Genomic DNA, 19,755 nt, shown 5'->3' on the forward strand with positions numbered 1-19,755 from the left:
ACAGAGTCTAGTCCAGTGTGGGGGACAGGAGATTTCTATAATAAGAGCAGACAGAGTCTAGTCCAGTGTGGGGGACAGGAGATTTCTATAATAAGAGCAGACAGAGTCTAGTCCAGTGTGAGGGACAGGAGATTTCTATAATAAGAGCAGACAGAGTCTAGTCCAGTGTGAGGGACAGGAGATTTCTATAATAAGAGCAGACAGAGTCTAGTCCAGTGTGGGGGACAGGAGATTTCTATAATAAGAGCAGACAGAGTCTAGTCCAGTGTGGGGGACAGGAGATTTCTATAATAAGAGCAGACAGAGTCTAGTCCAGTGTGAGGGACAGGAGATTTCTATAATAAGAGCAGACAGAGTCTAGTCCAGTGTGAGGGACAGGAGATTTCTATAATAAGAGCAGACAGAGTCTAGTCCAGTGTGAGGGACAGGAGATTTCTATAATAAGAGCAGACAGAGTCTAGTCCAGTGTGAGGGACAGGAGATTTCCATAATAAGAGCAGACAGAGTCTAGTCCAGTGTGGAGGACAGGAGATTTCTATAATAAGAGCAGACAGAGTCTAGTCCAGTGTGAGGGACAGGAGATTTCTATAATAAGAGCAGACAGAGTCTAGTCCAGTGTGGGGGACAGGAGATTTCTATAATAAGAGCAGACAGAGTCTAGTCCAGTGTGGGGGACAGGAGATTTCTATAATAAGAGCAGACAGAGTCTAGTCCAGTGTGGGGGACAGGAGATTTCTATAATAAGAGCAGACAGAGTCTAGTCCAGTGTGGGGACAGGAGATTTCTATAATAAGAGCAGACAGAGTCTAGTCCAGTGTGGGGGACAGGAGATTTCTATAATAAGAGCAGACAGAGTCTAGTCCAGTGTGGGGACAGGAGATTTCTATAATAAGAGCAGACAGAGTCTAGTCCAGTGTGGGGACAGGAGATTTCTATAATAAGAGCAGACAGAGTCTAGTCCAGTGTGGGGACAGGAGATTTCTATAATAAGAGCAGACAGAGTCTAGTCCAGTGTGGGGGACAGGAGATTTCTATAATAAGAGCAGACAGAGTCTAGTCCAGTGTGGGGGACAGGAGATTTCTATAATAAGAGCAGACAGAGTCTAGTCCAGTGTGAGGGACAGGAGATTTCTATAATAAGAGCAGACAGAGTCTAGTCCAGTGTGGGGGACAGGAGATTTCTATAATAAGAGCAGACAGAGTCTAGTCCAGTGTGAGGGACAGGAGATTTCTATAATAAGAGCAGACAGAGTCTAGTCCAGTGTGGGGGACAGGAGATTTCTATAATAAGAGCAGACAGAGTCTAGTCCAGTGTGGGGGACAGGAGATTTCTATAATAAGAGCAGACAGAGTCTAGTCCAGTGTGAGGGACAGGAGATTTCTATAATAAGAGCAGACAGAGTCTAGTCCAGTGTGGGGGACAGGAGATTTCTATAATAAGAGCAGACAGAGTCTAGTCCAGTGTGAGGGACAGGAGATTTCTATAATAAGAGCAGACAGAGTCTAGTCCAGTGTGGGGGACAGGAGATTTCTATAATAAGAGCAGACAGAGTCTAGTCCAGTGTGGGGGACAGGAGATTTCTATAATAAGAGCAGACAGAGTCTAGTCCAGTGTGAGGGACAGGAGATTTCTATAATAAGAGCAGACAGAGTCTAGTCCAGTGTGGGGGACAGGAGATTTCTATAATAAGAGCAGACAGAGTCTAGTCCAGTGTGGGGGACAGGATATTTCTATAATAAGAGCAGACAGAGTCTAGTCCAGTGTGGGGGACAGGAGATTTCTATAATAAGAGCAGACAGAGTCTAGTCCAGTGTGAGGGACAGGAGATTTCTATAATAAGAGCAGACAGAGTCTAGTCCAGTGTGAGGGACAGGAGATTTCTATAATAAGAGCAGACAGAGTCTAGTCCAGTGTGGGGGACAGGAGATTTCTATAATAAGAGCAGACAGAGTCTAGTCCAGTGTGAGGGACAGGAGATTTCTATAATAAGAGCAGACAGAGTCTAGTCCAGTGTGGGGGACAGGAGATTTCTATAATAAGAGCAGACAGAGTCTAGTCCAGTGTGGGGGACAGGAGATTTCTATAATAAGAGCAGACAGAGTCTAGTCCAGTGTGGGGGACAGGAGATTTCTATAATAAGAGCAGACAGCAGTCTGGAATAGTGGCGGACTGGCAGCATATCTGCAATGTTTTGGTTTCTTCCTAACTAGAATCACATGTTCCTTCAGTCAGCAATAATACACCATGTACAGGAGACGACTAAATATCTCTCTGTCTCTTATCTCTCTCTTCCTTCATATTTTCTTTCCATTCTTTCTGTCATTCTCTCTCTTTCATCTCCTCCTCTCTCTCTCTCTTTCATCTCCTCCTCTCTCTCCCTCTCTTTCATCTCTTCCTCTCTCTCTCACTCTCTCTTTCATCTCCCCCTCTCTCGCTCTCTCTTTCATCTCCTCCTCTCTCTCTCTCTCTTTCATCTCCTCCTCTCTCGCTTTCTCTTTCATCTCCTCCTCTCTCTCTCTCTCTCTTTCATCTCCTCCTCTCTCTCTCTCTCTTTCATCTCCTCCTCTCTCTCTCTCTCTCTCGTTCTCTCTTTCATCTCATCCTCTCTCTCTCTCTTTCATCTCCTCCTCTCTCTCTCTTTCATCTCCTCCTCTCTCTCCCTCTCTTTCATCTCCTCCTCTCTCGCTCTCTCTTTCATCTCCTCCTCTCTCGCTCTCTCTTTCATCTCCTCCTCTCTCTCTCTCTTTCATCTCCTCCTCTCTCGCTCTCTCTTTCATCTCCTCCTCTCTCTCTCTCTCTCTTTCATCTCCTCCTCTCTCGCTCTCTCTTTCATCTCCTCCTCTCTCTCTCTCTCTCTCTCGTTCTCTCTTTCATCTCATCCTCTCTCTCTCTCTCTCTTTCATCTTCTCCTCTCTCTTTCTCGTTCTCTCTTTCATCTCATCCTCTCTCTCTCTCTCTCTCTCTCTCTCATCTCCTCCTCTCTCATCTCTCGCTCTCTCTCTCTCTGTCTCTCATCTCCTCCTCTCTCATCTCTCTCTCTCGCTCTCTCTCTCTCTGTCTCTCTCTCTCTTTCATCTACTCTCTGTCTCTCTCATCTCCTCCTCTCTCATCTCTCTCTCGCTCTCTCTCTCTCTGTCTCTCTCTCTCTCTTTCATCTACTCTCTCTCTCTCTTTCCACATTCTTTAGCCATGGCAATCTGCCAGAGATGTCCTGTATTTTTCCTAATAGGCTGTCTCTGATATGAACATATCATGTATGCATAACACAAAGGACAACCTGTGAGGGATACCCCTTACACTTCCCATACTTTAACAGAGCAAACCAAGTGTTTCCTTTTATTCCTCCACCTCTTCATACCCTCCTCCAAATCATTATATCTATACTCCACCCTCTCTCTCTTCTCTCCCTGACCCTCTCTCTTCACTCCCTGACCCTCTCTCTCATCTCTTCCCTCCTCTATTCCCCCCCTCTGTTCTCGAGCAGAGAGAGAGCATGCCTGTGCTTCCTCCTGAAGATAGAAATGGGCAGCTCTCGCAACAGAGCAGACGATATACTGAGCAAACTCAGATCCCAGACCTGTCCCAGTTGAATTTTCTGCAGCGGGAGCCAGTACCTTGTTAACATAACACAGGTTCTGGATCAGCTCAAGCTGCAGGCCTGATACTGTCTAATCCCTTCAGGAAATTAAGTATTCCCTCTAACAGAGCTGAGCGCAGTGGAGGGAAGAGGGGAGAGGGGAGAGGGGAGAGGGCAGGAAGTAGTGAGCTGTACTTACACGTACACCTTTAGGACCTAGGTTACCTTCTGGCCCAGCCAAACCCTGCAACAAAAGAGAGCAGCATGAGAAGAGGGCATTGTCACACAAAACAGTGTAGAGAGAGACTCTCTGTTATACAGGACAATTCCCAGTATATTTCCACACATAAAACACATAAATTGGTACGTTTTACACAGATAAGTAATGAATAGTTTGATTGGATAGACTGATTGCCTTAGATGTAAAAATAGACTAAGAAAACATGCTGGTCATAGCTTACTCTCAGCTACATTATAGATCCTTGTTAGCATTTCTGAGCATGAACTTTTAGTTCAAACATTCACTGTCTTACAGATACAAAACCTGTCTTCTATATAATCTTCAATTAATAAAAGAGAGAAATCAAAATTATTCAAGCTATTTTGCTAAATACTTCAAGCGAAAAGCATTGGTCAATTGTTTTTTCACTAGTCTAATTAAGAGACTAGGAATGTCTCACTACTGTTGTTTGGGGAGAGACAGGTGAACATGATATGCATTTCTGAGTACAGCCATATGATATTGCACAGTTAGAATTCTGGGTAATGTGGTCAAACCAAGAGGATGGATGGAGGAATCTGGAGAGTATTCACTGCACCTGCCTGCCAGGGTAACCTGCAGCCCCAGTCACTCCTGGGAGTCCTGGTATGCCCTGTGGAAAAAGAGAGAAAGAGAGAGAGCGAAAGAGAGAAAGAGAGAGCAGTATGTAAGAAGAGAAACATTGGCCCTTGCCAACGCTGCCAGCTTAGTAATAAAACAGGCACTGTTCACCCTCACCCGCCACTCCACTGCACTCTTACCCGCTATCCTCCAGCCGCCCTGTCTACTGACTGTGTCTACCCCTCTCTACACCCATCCCCCTCCCCTCCTCTGTGCTTCCAGGCTCCTGCCTCTGGTACTGTAACATAGTGGGCAGAGACCCAGAAAGACGGTGTGTACAGACAGACTGTAGCAGAACACTCTCTTCTTTTCTCTCTCTAATTCCTCCCCTTCCTGTTCCAGCCTGAACCCTGACCAATCACCTCAGGGCACAGAGTGGCACCTGGTGCTGAAGTCATCGCAACACGTCACCAGATTTCAGCGTGCTGCCTGAGAGCACTCTGTTGGGATGTGATGTGTCGACAGGGGAAACATTTCTTCCTCACAGAGTAGGAAGGGACCTGACTATACATCTAATGAGCTGCCTGTGCCTCTCTCTGTGTGTGTGTGTGGATGTGTGTGGGTGTGCGTGTGTCATTCTCTAGCCCCAAAGTTGACCATACTGAGATCAGTGACCTGGCCTGTTCCTAAAAGGAGCGGGTTTAGGACATGTGGGTGACGACCCTCTCTGACCCAATGAACGCTAACGACTCACCTGTTCCCCTGGCTGTCCTGATGGCCCTGGATAGCCCTTAGGACCCTGCAGGTAGAAACACAACACATCCATGATGACCAGAGACAAAGAGGACTGAAAAGAGAATGTCACCTGCAATAAATTAGGTATCCAGTATAGGAACCCTGACTGACTGAATCATACTGACTGATATCTGAACACTTAAGATCTGGGTCAGTAAAGAGAGAGCAAGAGAGAGAGAGGGGGTGGGTAGAGAGAGTGATTGTACACCTGTGATGATTTAGTCTGTATGAGGCAGTATACACAGCCAGGTAGCCAAAGGTCAGTCTGTGTGCATTTCAGCCATACAATCATTCAGAGACAGGACGCCCAGTGTTGTCTAAGGATTCTGGAACATTCCAGAGCTTCCTTCCTCCTTCCCAGCACCCAGCAGTCTGATGTCACCCTAGCAGTTAAAGGTCATGGTCTGGTGCCACCCCAGAGGTCAAGGGTGAAAGGGTGTGGAGACTTACTTGTGACCTGGTCTGGGCATGGCAAGGCTTTTTCTGCTCCAGGTCAGCAGGCGTGTGTGAACCCCTCTAAAACACTCAGGAGAGGTGAAGGTCGAGAGTCATTCGTCCTCCGAAACGCGACCCTGCCAAGCCGCACTGCTCCTTGACACACTACTCGCATAACCCGGAAGCCAGCCACACCAATGTGTCAGAACAAACACCGTACAACTGGTGACCGAAGTCAGCTTGCAGGTGCCCGGCCCGCCACAAGGAGTCGCCAAACCCTCCCCTATCCCGGACGACGCTGGGCCAATTGTGCACCGCCTTATGGGTCTCCTGGTCGTGGCAAGCTGTGATACAGCCCGGGATCAAACACAGATCTGTAGTGCGATGCAGTGACTGCTGCGCCACTCGACAGGCCCTTTATCACAAATCTGAGTAGTTACTTGGGGGGCAAGGTGATTTGTAGATCAGTGATTCTGAGGCCAGTACGGTGAATCTACAAATAGCTCATATTTGTTTGGGACAGGAGAGCAGGCCTGCGTTCCACATAGCTCCTTTCTTCTCCTCCACAGTTTCCTAGGTTGTGACACGGTAACCTCAAGACTCAATAAAAAACAACACTCAGAGGTAAAGGGTTACGGCCGAAGTCAGTCATTTCCTCTGAAAATACCTTCCCGGGGCACTGTTGATGGGCTGGGTATTAGGTTCAGCTAATGCAAACATTTGTCTGTCTCCTCCTGGGAGGCAAAGGTAAAGTCCAACTTCAGACAGATATATGGAGAGTAGAACTAGGTTCCAATAATATTTGAAATACTTTTAGCGTTTGCTTTAGCCTGCTTGGTGTTTTCTATTGATTCCATGCAACAGGCAAGCTCAATCAAGCACAGCTAAAGTATTTGAACCCAGGTCTGAGGGATAGACAGAGTAAGACCAGGGGGGCAGTCACAGTCCACAGCCAGCTACAGTATGTGAAGGCCGATAAACGCTCTTAACTCTGAGACTAAACTGAAGACTGAAGAGAGAGCTTTGCTGTGTACGCTGATGTATGAACTGAATTGGTTCCTTCCCTGCTTCCTCCTTCTCCTCACTCCATTTGCTCTTTTGAAGAGGCATCAGATAGTGTGCCTGTCATCGGGGCCATAAACTCCCTCAGACTGCCTTTCCTCTTAAAGATGACCCTTGGCCCTGGTGGTTCTCAGGTTCTGGCGGGGGAGCTCGGCTGCAGACAGGTCTCGCGGCGACGCCACCTCCCTATGCTGCCCGTGTGTGTGTATCTGTGAATGTGTGTGTGTCCAGCCCGACAGTGCGGGAGCAGGATGGGCTGAAGAGGGGGGACAGACGCTCTCTGTGGCTGTGTAACATTATCCTGATTCCTGACCACCGCTGGAAGCCTCTGCTTAAGGTGTGGGTAACACTTAGGAGGCTTATACAGTGGGAAAATCGTGTGTGAGGTGAGCAGAAATGGCTCAGATTCAGAACAGAAGCTCATGCAGTGAACTCAAACTGAATATCGGATAATCTCTTTGGATCAGGAGTGTTCTCATTATTCATGTCTTAAAGAGCCAATGGCACGCCAGTTGCTTAGATCATTTGTTTCTGGCACAGCTAGAGGTTAAAGGCCCAGTGCATTCAAAATTCATATTGTAAAACAGCTGATGAAACTAACCCTATAAAAGTGTAAAAAAAAAATATTTGATCAGTGGTTTACTAATCAGCAGGTTTGAATGGGCGGGAGTTTCGCCTTTCCATGGTGACATCACCATGCAGTAAATTGGTTAATAGACCAATAACAAAAAAAGTTCCAAACCTTTCTGCCAATAACAGATATTTTTCAGTTTTCCCCTCCCCACTCAGACCCCTTCCAGACAGTCCTAGCAAAATGATTGCATTTGAAATATTTTTTTCTTCTAAAAAGCAAATTTTGCCCATTTTAATGCACAGCTATTACAGTAAGGTACTTCATTTTTTTTGCATAACAGTGTTTTAACCATTAACCATTGAACTCTTACCATTGGACCTGCGAACCCGTCTGGACCTAGAACACCTCGTGGACCTCTGTCGCCCTGGAAACAGAGGGAGGAAACCATGACAGCAACATTAGTTAGATCCCTCCTTCTTCCACCACAGTAGAATAAAACGTTCTTAGCAAGTCTCTTTTCATATGACAATATTCGCCAAGTAAAGAAATGTATTAAATGTATTAACTATTAAGAAATATTAGATAAGGGTAAGAAGAGACTGAACAGGGAGTTGCAGCTGGCAAACATGCAAACAAGCAAAGGATGAGGATGGATAGAGTGCAGGTCAACAGAAACAGTTTCATACCAAGTCATGTGCCTTCTCAGTCATGTGCCTTCTCAGTCATGTGCCTTCTCAGTCATGTGCCTTCTCAGTCATGTGCCTTCTCAGTCATGTGCCTTCTCAGTCATGTTGACACTGGTCTACTATCATTGCTTTAATGTATTGTTGTTCTGATTGATATTGTTTTTGTTGTTTTTTATATATGTATAATTTGACAATGTAATTAATAAGGAACTTGCCATGTCAATAAAGTAAATTGAATTGAATTGAATTGAGAGAGAGAGCGAGAGAGACAGGGAGAGAGAGAGAGAGAGAGAGAGAGAGAGAGAGAGAGAGAGAGAGAGAGAGAGAGAGAGAGAGAGAGAGAGAGAGAGAGAGGAAGGGTGAGAGGAAGGGAGAGGGGGGAGACTACACCAGATGATTGTTTACCTTGTCTCCTGACGGGGCCTGACCTGGGGACAGTCCTGGATCGCCCTTGGAGCCCTGACAGTGACACACAGAGGGTCAGCACTTATTTATAGCAGGCAGCACCTTTCAATACATACAGGGGGGGTCAAAGTTAAAATGTTATCTCTGCTGCTTTATACTGTGGCAAAGTTCACAACCCAATTCCCATACTCTAAATCTCTTTAAAAGAGAAGGAGGTCCAACAGTGTTTTGCAATAAGAACAAAGTAACGGTGGGAACCACACAGGCTGATTCACACAGGGTACGGTTCCCAAACAACTCCAGTCCTCAGTGAGGGGAATGTGGATGAGCTTCTTTACAGACACCTCTTCTCATCTCCTTTCTGACTGACTGCTCTGTGCTGTTCATCAGTGACTTAAGTTTGTCATCGCTTTCTGTAAGTTATCTTACAGCCAATGAGATCTGACTGAGATATTGACAACTGTGATTGGTTAGGATGGGTCCTAGGCATCTCTTTCAGCCCAAACCCCACCCTCTGAATAGATGTGGATTGAGTTACATAGCCGCCCCAGAGATGAGGAAATACAGACAGTGGATACGCATATATAGTAACAAAGGGACAAAATTATACAAAAGCATGACTGTATTTTGGACATACTTTTCCCTTTATAAACATAATATGTCAGACAGAGTTCAAGTTTATTCTATGCTTTACCCTCTGTGAAAGTCTAAATGTTTCCACAGGCCATAGAGTACCCATACATCTAAACATGAAATGACATACAATCCACATGTTCAAGGACTGAGAAACACATACAGGCAGTGTTTTATTTTCTGTCTTGACAGAGGTGTAATGTTTAGACTGAGTCCAGGTGACACGTCAGAAAGCTTAACTACCATCAATACCTGTCCATCACTACTGATGGCCTGTTTTATTTTACCACACAATAACCATCAATTATAACTGCATAAATTCTGTCATTAAAATATTTATACAAATAGTCAAACAAAATGAAAAAAAAAATATATAAGATGACCTACTCTCAACAGATATTTCTCTCTGGGCAGAGTACTAAGTATACCGTGACATTTGGGGGAACCTCTTTGGGTGCTTGTCATTTAATGTTAAAAATGTATTACATTTCCATTGTGTCATGAACACAACCAGATGTTTTCATCTGATTGTCAAACAAACCACTTCAAAAAGTAGACAACCTGCAGCGGTTTATGTTCATCCACTACAAAGTAATTGCAGCATTCAAACAGTGCACTGTGCACACGCCATTTGAAGAATGGAAAGAGACATCTGTTACACAAACCAGAAGTGTAATAAGTGTAATAACATTCAGTATTCAGTAATAACATTCAGTATTCATTTTCCCCAAAATTGGAAGAATAATGTTTCATACTTTTCCTTTAATTCACAAGTGGCTGAATCTATCACACCAGAGAAAGCATTTGAGCAAGCAAGACAGCGCCCCTCTGTCTCAGTATGTGTAGCCCATTTATCTGATGGTTTCTGGTCAAAAAGAGGTTTACATAAGGGGTACTATTTCGCTCGCTCTGATGTTTTCTCCGGTGAGATTGATGCATCTTGCTGTCGGCGTGAGTCTCGGTCAAATTAGCAATATTTATAGACCCCCCTCAAAGTTAGACTTTTGTTGCCTTTAGAAGAGCTCATGTCTCGTTCAGGAGAGCTTAACTCCACCCTGGCTCCCCAGTAGTTCACATTCTGTCTCTGGGGGTTTTGACTCACACACTTGTTTTGACTGATGGCCATTCAAGCATTCAGCTGCAAAGTGCAGGGAGGGGTGTTTGTGTATTTGTGTGTGTGTGTGTGTGTGTGTGTGTGTGTGTGTGTGTGTGTGTGTGTGTGTGTGTGTGTGTGTGTGTGTGTGTGTGTGTGTGTGTGTGTGTGTGTGTGTGTGTGTGTGTGTGTGTGTGTGTGTGAAAGACCCAAGTCCTTCTCTCCTTTATTTGAAGAAGGTCAACAGGGCATGGGGTTCATTTAAAGCCTCTTTCAGGTCCCACTAGCCCATCGTCTTAACAACCATCAACTGAAGCTTTCAGTACATCAACCAGGCACGCCAGACACACACAGGTCCTGGTTCTTATTTATATTCTCATCCCTCTGTTTCTTCCCTTCTTCCCTCAGACCTCACATTTCACAACACAATTTACAAACAGAGACAAAGAGTTCCTCTATATCCGCCCCCTGCCTCTAGCACAGAGTGGGGGTTTGAGGTCTGAGGATGAGTCAGTCATGACTCATTGATGGATCATGTGTGTGTGTGTGTGTGTGTCTGGTCACTGCGGTGTGTGTTTGTGTATGTGTGTGTCTCTGTGGTGTTAGCTCCAGTGATTTAGGATGCAAAGTGTTTCAAAAGCATCAACTGGGAAACGCCGCTGTCCCATGTCATCTACACCAGGCTCAAAGGTCAGAACACATTCATGTCCGAGATCTCCTTCTGACAAACCAGAGAGGAAAATAGGACTCTGCTCTCTGTACGTGTGCGGTCAGGAAGATTTAGATAAAGTACGCTTCTCTCTCCAACCATGCTGAAACAACAACTGAAACCAGCACTTATCCACTTAAAGACAAGCAATTTTCACATTGAAACTATACAGTACAATTACAATGGAATGACAAGGGGTAGCACAAGGAAATTGTATAATACACTGAGTATACCAAACATTAAGAACACCTTCCTAATATAGAGTTGCACGCCATGATTTGGCCCTCAGAGCAGCCTCAATTCGTCTGGGCATGGACTCTACAAGGTGTCGAAAGCGTTCCACATGGATGCTGGCCCATGCTGACTTCAATGCTTTCCACAGTTGTGTCAAGTTGGCTGGATGTCCTTTGGGTGGTGGACCATTCTTGAGACACATGGGAAACTGTTGAGTATGAAAACCCCAGCAGCGTTGTATTTCTTGACACACTAAAACTGGTGCGCCTGGCACCTACTACCATACCCCGTTCAAAGGCATTTAAATCTTTTGTCTTGTTCATTCACTCTCTGAATGGCACACATACACACTCCATGTCTCAATTGTTAAAAATCCTTCTTTGACCTGTTTCCTCTCCTTCATCTACACTGATTGAAGTGGATTTAACAAGTGACATCAATAAGGGATCATAGCTTTCACCTGGGTTCACCTGGTCAATGTATGTCATGGAAAGAGCCGGTGTTCTTAATGTTTTGTACACTCAGTGTATATGCATCCTTTGTTTATTGTCCCACATTGAAGGGGTTGGGTTCGAAATTGAAGCTTTGCCATCAACTACAGGGGCATCTGGTGCCAACCAACCTTCACCACAGACAAGGTTAGGTTAACAACTTGGCCACAGCCATCACACCACTGCTGTCTGCACAGCGCAGCCCACATCCCCGTCAGAGAGATGGCTATAGGTCTGAACCAGACCAGGGCTGTGTGTGTCTGAGGCTGAGCAGTCAAATAATGCCTGCTTTACAAGTAGAGCTACTTCCTCCTCTAAGGTGTTGATGACAGATAACCTCGTGGTTAGAGGGTTGGGCCAGTGACCGAAAGATTGAAGATTCGTATACCTGAGCCAATGATGTGAAAATCTGTCAATGTGAACAATACATTTAACCCTAATGTTCTCCTGTGGGGCTGTACTACTATGTCTGACCCATTAAAACAACCCATTTCACTGCACCTCAACGATGAAAAGCCAGAGAGAGAAGTTGTGTAGATCCCATCCAGTCAGGTCTTTAGCATTAGCAGAGCAGCAAGGTGATATGGTTTAGTAAAACCCTCTCAACCAGACATACCGCGGGGGTGTTGTTGGTGCTCATGGGTGCTATGCTGTTTGGAGGGAACTCCAAGTGTCGGAACTCGGAACACCTCTGAAGCGAGGGTCACGGCTTCAAAAGCCAGGTGGTCTACGGTTGCTAAGCGCTCCAGCTATTTGGATGGTTTATATGACGTTTGGTGATTCAGAACAGAAAGGTGACGAGCCCAGCCTACTCTACTGCAACAAAGGAAAATACATACAGTGCCTTGCGAAAGTATTCGGCCCCCTTGAACTTTGCGACCTTTTGCCACATTTCAGGCTTCAAACATAAAGATATAAAACTGTATTTTTTTTGTGAAGAATCAACAACAAGTGGGACACAATCATGAAGTGGAACGACATTTATTGGATATTTCAAACTTTTTTAACAATTCAAAAACTGAAAATTTGGGCGTGCAAAATTATTCAGCCCCTTTTACTTTCAGTGCAGCAAACTCTCTCCAGAAGTTCAGTGAGGATCTCTGAATGATCCAATGTTGACCTAAATGAGTAATGATGATAAATACAATCCACCAGTGTGTAATCAAGTCTCCGTATAAATGCACCTGCACTGTGATAGTCTCAGTTCTCTATCGTTTCCGTCTCTTTCATTTCTCTCTCTCCCTTTCTCTCTCGTTTCTGTCTCTCTCTCTCGTGTCTCTCTCTCTCTCTCTCTCTCTCTCTCTCTCTCTCTCTCTCTCTCTCTCTCTAATAATAATAATAATATATGCCATTTAGCAGACGCTTTTATCCAAAGCGACTTACAGTCATGTGTGCATACATTCTACGTACGGGTGGTCCCGGGGATCGAACCCACTCGTCCCTCTCTCTCTCTCTCTCTCTCTCTCTCTCTCTCTCTTTCTCTCTCGTTTCTGTTTCTCTCTCGTGTGTCTCTCTCTCTCTCTCTCTCTCTCTCTCTCTCTCTCTCTCGTCTCTCTCTCTCTCTTCCTCTCTCTTTCTGTCTCTCTCTCGTGTCTCTCTCTCTCTCTCTCTCTCTCTCTCTCTCTCTCTCTCTCGTGTGGGTGTCAGTCTTTCTGTCTCTCTCTTTCTCTCTCCGTGTCTCTCTGTTTTCTCTAGTTTCCTGCGTCTGTGTTGTTTTTTTTTGTCGCAATGCTTTGCTTTGTCTTGGCCAGATCGCAGCTGTAAATGAGAACTTGTTCTCAACTGGCCTACCTGGTTAAATAAAGGTAAATATAAAATGTAATGAAATCACACCCAAGAATTTTGGGATCGTTTTTCCATCATTACTTTAGTGCCCCAAGGCAGTGTGGGAGTTTGATGTTGTCACCCTCTTCTCTTTCATCCTCTCCTCTCAACTTCAAACTTAGCGGGGCCCTTCCCTCTTAAAACCTGATCTAATGTATGCTAATGAGAGGTAAACTTCAAACCCCCGTAGCGGGGCCCTTCCCTCTTAAAACCTGATCTAATGTACGCTAATGAGAGGTAAACTTCAAACCCCCGTAGCGGGGCCCTTCCCTCTTAAAACCTGATCTAATGTACGCTAATGAGAGGTAAACTTCAAACCCCCGTAGCGGGGCCCTTCCCTCTTAAAACCTGATCTAATGTATGCTAATGAGAGGTAAACTTCAAACCCCCGTAGCGGGGCCCTTCCCTCTTAAAACCTGATCTAATGTACGCTAATGAGAGGTAAACTTCAAACCCCCGTAGCGGGGCCCTTCCCTCTTAAACCTGATCTAATGGGCCCTTCCCTCTTAAAACCTGATCTAATGTACGCTAATGAGAGGTAAACTTCAAACCCCCGTAGCGGGGCCCTTCCCTCTTAAAACCTGATCTAATGTACGCTAATGAGAGGTAAACTTCAAACCCCCGTAGCGGGGCCCTTCCCTCTTAAAACCTGATCTAATGTATGCTAATGAGAGGTAAACTTCAAACCCCCGTAGCAGGGCCCTTCCCTCTTAAAACCTGATCTAATGTACGCTAATGAGAGGTAAACTTCAAACCCCCGTAGCGGGGCCCTTCCCTCTTAAAACCTGATCTAATGTACCGTAATGTCCAGACTATAAGCCGCTACTTTATTCCCACACTTAGAACCTCGCGGTTTATACAATGACGCGGCTAATTTATGGATTTTTCCCGCTTTCACAAGATTCATGCCGCCAAAAAACTGAGCACCGTCACATAATGTGACGTAAATCGAGCGCGCTCAAACTTCCCATCATTCTGATTACGGTAGTAATTTTGTCACCCTCATCATGGCAAAGACACAGAGAAATGCATATGATGCAGCTTTCAAGTTGAAGGCGATAAATCTGGCTGTTGGAAAAGGAAATAGAGCTGCTGCACGGGAGCTTGGCCTTAATGAGTCGATGATAAGACGTTGGAAACAGCAGCGTGAGGAACTGACTCAGTGCAGAAACAAACAACAAGACAACAAAAGCTTTCAGAGGGAAGAAAAGCAGATGGCCCAAAGTATTTGCAGCCACTCGACATCAGTGTAAATCGTGCATTTAAGGTGGTGCTCCTTGTTCAGTGGGAGGCTGACAGCGTGGAGCATTGTCAAAAAATCCACTATCATCAACGGGTTTCGAAAGGCTGGACTGCTGCGTGTTGAAGGGGCAGCGTGAGCTCAGCGGGGTATTTGCCTCCGGATGAAAGTGACGAGAGCGACAATGAAAACGATCCAACATCGGATGACGCAATTCTGAGGCTATTCAACTCCGACACCGAAGGAGATGACTTCAGTGGTTTCAGTGCACAGGAGGAGGAAGATAGTGACCAATGACTTTCTTGGTAGGCTACTGTTTTAATTTTTGTTACAAGCCGTGTTTCGTTAAAGCCCATTTATTTTTGTTACAAGCCGTGTTTCGTTTAAAGGCTGTGTAAAGTTCATTTGTTTCAATGTACCGGTAGGCACCTGCGGCTTATAGACATGTGCGGCTTATTTATGTACAAAATACATATATTTTTTTATAATTCAGTGGGTGCGGTTTATATTCAGGTGCGCTTAATAGTCCAGCAGTTACGGTACGCTAATGAGAGGTAAAGTACAGTATGTTTCAGTCAGAACACATGGGTCATATGATCTGATCTGGTGGGTCCCAATGTTGACGTTTCTACTTGAACTCTTTAAGATCTTCCTTTCATAATACTCTCCCTCTGAATCACAACAATTACTTTATGACTTTATTCAGGAAATTGCTTTTCTGAACAGAAGAGCATTCGCTAAGGTTTTGGAGCACTTTGAATTTAGTGTAGACAGGGAATTTTATATGGTAAAGTTCAACATATCAACGTCTTGCATACGCAGTCCATTCCTAAAATAAACTGTGATAACTGCCTTGAAGTCATTGATCTCCAATCAGAGGATTCGGGATTGGTACTACAGAGCCTGAACATCAAGCTGCAATCACTAAAACATACTGTAAAAATAATAACATATTGATGATGTCAGACCCAGCTATACCTGTAACTGTGAGTATTCTTGTTATATTCCTGTAGCCTCAACTTGACCCAGTCGACTAGAGCGTTTCAACTAACCAGTTCAGGGCAGAAGTCAAGTCATCCCCTTGCCCTGAGAGTCATTAAAGGGACTCACATCACAGCAAGCTGCAACGTATACTCTATGAAAAAAACAAATCCATCTACACGTGTATCCTTCTCTTGTCCTTCTCATCCAAGAACAAATTAATAAACACTTCTTCCTTCTCACCAACACCAGGTTTTTTCCATGCACCTATTTCAACACCTTCCCTTCCGTCCCGCCCCTCCCCTTTAATGCCTACTTAATCAAATGGCAGACAGAGGCATTTTCCCCTCGTCAATCAGCATAGAACAGCCAATCAAAGGCCTCCGTCATGCCCAGGGGGCACTTTCCATCCAATAAAAACGTTGCTGATGCTCTTCACCATGGCAATGGCTGGGAAAGAGTCTATATTGTCCAAAGGGTTAGTCCATTGGACCAAAGGAGTCTGGGAGTCAGAGTATGACATTGAACATCACAGCCAGGGCCTGTCTATAAAACTGGTCATGGCTGACCCTTCATCAAGGCCCCCACATCCCACAACATCAACCAGGGCTCTGTCTGGAGCCCCAGGGGGACATCTGTGCCCCCCAACCCTGGAGAAGGGCACTCACCTTGGTACCAGGAGGACCAGGCAAACCGGGGTTTCCATGTGGACCAGTAGGACCCTAGAAACAGGCAGAGTTAGAGAGAGAGAGAGAGAGAGAGAGAGAGAGAGAGAGAGAGAGAGAGAGAGAGAGAGAGAGAGAGAGAGAGAGACAGACAGAGAGAGAGAGAGAGAGAGAGAGAGAAACTATCAGCATATCACAATGACAGCTAACAGCATAGCATTTAGACTAAGTCATACGATCTCTTAGCTACAGAGATTAAAGATAGAGAAGGCGTTGCTAAAGGTAGAGAATGTGTTGCTAAAACTGCTGTTATCTAGAATGAGTGATTCATTGACTGTGAAGTAGTAAGAAGTTGAGTATTACACATATATTACATATTATTATATGTTCCGTCATTTCTCTTCATGTGCCAAACTTTGCCCTACCTTTAAAACACACAGGAATGCACATTCAAATGAACAATTTATAACACACACACATACACACATGCATTTATTTGAGTACAACTCACACATGTGGGAACAACCACACGTGCATACGCACTTACACCCACCCGCACGCGCACGCACGCACGCACGCACGCACGCACGCACGCACGCACGCACACACACACACACACACACACACACACACACACACACACACACACACACACACACACACACACACACACACACACACATATCTGTACATCTGCCTGTCGTAAACTGCTTTCTCTCTAAAACACCCACTACACACTAAAGCCATGAGGTAAGACTCTGCTCTCTTTAATTTAACAGTAACCAGTCACCATAATGGCTGTGATCAGGAGATGACAGAGGTATAATGGAGAGGTAATGATAACTTACAGCTAGTGGATTACAGGTGTCTGAGTGTCCTCTGACACTGGGTTGTGCTGTGGTGCTTGCCATCATCTCTTTCTACCACCCAGCCCACCAACCTCTCCCCCTGGCACTCTACTTTCCATGACTTTAACTCCACTTAGTGTTTGGTGAGGCTGCCTGGCTGAGACCATGTGGTTTTTATGGCAGAAAGGAAAAACTCACTGTAACTCACTCCTCCTCCTCCTCTTCCTCCTGCTTCTTCTACTCTCTCTCCTCCATGAGAAACTCCATAACAAGGAATCTCTCTCCTCCTCTACCTTCCTCCCTCCCCCTGTCCTAATTTACCCCACTACCTGCCTCTCTCTCTCCCCCTCCATCACAGTAACTCTCCCCCCTCTCTTTCCTTCCCTCCATCTCTTTCAGTTCAGATGAGATGGTTTAAAGTGGGGGTTTGTTGTGTGTGTTTAAAGTGCTGCCACCTGTGGGGTGTGGGACTAAGTTAAGGTACAGTACAGTACAGTACAGTGAGGTCTGGAGGTCTGTATCTTTCTGAGGCAGCAGAGGTGGCAGCCCACACAGACACAACCACCCATTACAGTCATTTTTCACCATATAATGAAGCCTCCCCCTGACTCTCTATGTCTCTATGAGTCACCACACTGTATGCAAACCATATGTGTCCAAAGTTAGGTCCCATAGGGATTTACCATTATACAGTAGTTTACATGTAGACAATGTTTACTGCCTGCCTGGCTGGCTGGTGGAGGATCCCTGTCTGTCTGGCTCACACTAAACAAGTGGAACCAAGAGAAGTGACGTGTTTTAAAGAAGACATTACAAAGACGAAAACAGAGAGATGTTTTCCTGTGCTCCCCTTGAGTATATTCAGGTTTTAGTTTAGTCTGATGTTTTGTTTATTAGTCTGATGTTTTGTTTAGTCTGATGTTTGTTTCGTCTGATGTTTGTTTAGTCTGATGTTTGTTTAGTAGTCTGATGTTTGTTTAGTCTGATGTTTGTTTAGTAGTCTGATGTTTGTTTGGTAGTCTGATGTTTGTTTAGTAGTCTGATGTTTGTTTGGTAGTCTGATGTTTTGTTAAGTCTGATGTTTGTTTGGTAGTCTGATGTTTTGTTTAGTCTGATGTTTGTTTGGTAGTCTGATGTTTGTTTAGTAGTCTGATGTTTGTTTAGTAGTCTGATGTTTGTTTAGTAGTCTGATGTTTGTTTAGTAGTCTGATGTTTGTTTAGTAGTCTGATGTTTTGTTTAGTCTGATGTTTGTTTAGTAGTCTGATGTCTGTTTAGTAGTCTGATGTTTGTTTAGTAGTCTGATGTTTGTTTAGTAGTCTGATGTTTTGTTTAGTCTGATGTTTCTTTGGTAGTCTGATGTTTTGTTTAGTCTGATGTTTGTTTGGTAGTCTGATGTTTTGTTTAGTCTGATGTTTGTTTGGTAGTCTGATGTTTTGTTTAGTCTGATGTTTGTTTGGTAGTCTGATGTTTTGTTTAGTCTGATGTTTGTTTGGTAGTCTGATGTTTTGTTTAGTCTGATGTTTGTTTAGTAGTCTGATGTTTGTTTGGTAGTCTGATGTTTTGTTTAGTCTGATGTTTGTTTGGTAGTCTGATGTTTTGTTCAGTCTGATGTTTGTTTGGTAGTCTGCTGTTTTGTTTAGTCTGATGTTTGTTTGGTAGTCTGATGTTTTGTTCAGTCTGATGTTTGTTTAGTCTGATGTTTTGTTTAGTCTGATGTTTTGTTTCGTAGTCTGATGTTTTGTTTCGTCTGATGTTTTGTTTCGTCTGATGTTTTGTTTAGTCTGATGGTTGTTTAGTCTGATGGTTGTTTAGTCTGATGTTTGTTTGGTAGTCTGATGTTTGTTTGGTAGTCTGATGTTTTGTTTAGTCTGATGTTTGTTTGGTAGTCTGATGTTTTGTTTAGTCTGATGTTTGTTTGGTAGTCTGATGTTTTGTTTAGTCTGATGTTTGTTTGGTAGTCTGATGTTTTGTTTAGTCTGATGTTTGTTTGGTAGTCTGATGTTTTGTTTAGTCTGATGTTTGTTTAGTAGTCTCAGTCTGATGTTTGCTTAGTAGTCTGATGTTTGTTTGGTAGTCTGATGTTTTGTTCAGTCTGATGTTTGTTTGGTAGTCTGCTGTTTTGTTTAGTCTGATGTTTGTTTAGTAGTCTGATGTCTGTTTAGTCTGATGTTTGTTTAGTAGTCTGATGTTTTGTTTAGTCTGATGTTTGTTTGGTAGTCTGATGTCTGTTTAGTCTGATGTTTTGTTTAGTCTGATGTTTTGTTTAGTGATGTTTTGTTCAGTTTTGTTCTGATGTTTTGTTTAGTCTGATCTGATGTTTTGTTCAGTCTGATGTTTTTGTTTAGTCTGATGTTTTGTTTCGTCTGATGTTTTGTTTAGTCTGATGGTTGTTTAGTCTGATGGTTGTGTAGTCTGATGGTTGTTTAGTCTGATGTTTTGTTTAGTCTGATGGTTGTTTAGTCTGATGGTTGTGTAGTCTGATGGTTGTTTAGTCTGATGTTTTGTTTAGTCTGATGTTTTGTTTAGTCTGATGGTTGTTTAGTCTGATGTTTTGTTTAGTCTGATGGTTGTTTAGTCTGATGGTTGTTTAGTCTGATGTTTTGTTTAGTCTGATGGTTGTTTAGTCTGATGGTTGTTTAGTCTGATGTTTTGTTTAGTCTGATGTTTTGTTTAGTCTGATG

The 19,755-nt window shown here is 44.2% G+C and overlaps 1 protein-coding gene and 1 long non-coding RNA gene across 3 annotated transcripts in view; both read right to left on the bottom strand.

The window, feature by feature from the left end:
- Nucleotides 1–19,755, bottom strand: part of LOC118375277 (collagen alpha-1(XXIV) chain) — a 237,162-nt gene that overhangs the window by 172,319 nt on the left and 45,088 nt on the right. Inside the window, exons 5-10 of the mRNA XM_052462099.1 lie at nt 16,229–16,282; nt 8,356–8,409; nt 7,635–7,688; nt 5,153–5,197; nt 4,397–4,450; nt 3,778–3,822 (exon numbers count right to left, since the gene is read on the bottom strand). Of these exons, the coding sequence (XP_052318059.1) occupies nt 3,778–3,822; nt 4,397–4,450; nt 5,153–5,197; nt 7,635–7,688; nt 8,356–8,409; nt 16,229–16,282 (306 nt within the window). The remainder of the gene's footprint in view (nt 1–3,777; nt 3,823–4,396; nt 4,451–5,152; nt 5,198–7,634; nt 7,689–8,355; nt 8,410–16,228; nt 16,283–19,755) is intronic.
- LOC127907330 (uncharacterized) lies at nt 13,550–14,929 on the bottom strand. 2 transcript variants are annotated; one of them, XR_008064166.1, is made up of 3 exons: nt 14,057–14,928; nt 13,853–13,988; nt 13,550–13,687 (listed from the first exon to the last, which is right to left on the bottom strand). It is a non-coding gene; the product is annotated as an uncharacterized LOC127907330 (long non-coding RNA). The 2 variants fall into 2 exon arrangements; XR_008064167.1 differs by having other exon boundaries at nt 13,604–13,755; nt 14,057–14,929.

This window comes from Oncorhynchus keta, chromosome 1, assembly GCF_023373465.1.
Source record: "Oncorhynchus keta strain PuntledgeMale-10-30-2019 chromosome 1, Oket_V2, whole genome shotgun sequence".
Classification (NCBI taxonomy): domain Eukaryota; kingdom Metazoa; phylum Chordata; class Actinopteri; order Salmoniformes; family Salmonidae; genus Oncorhynchus; species Oncorhynchus keta.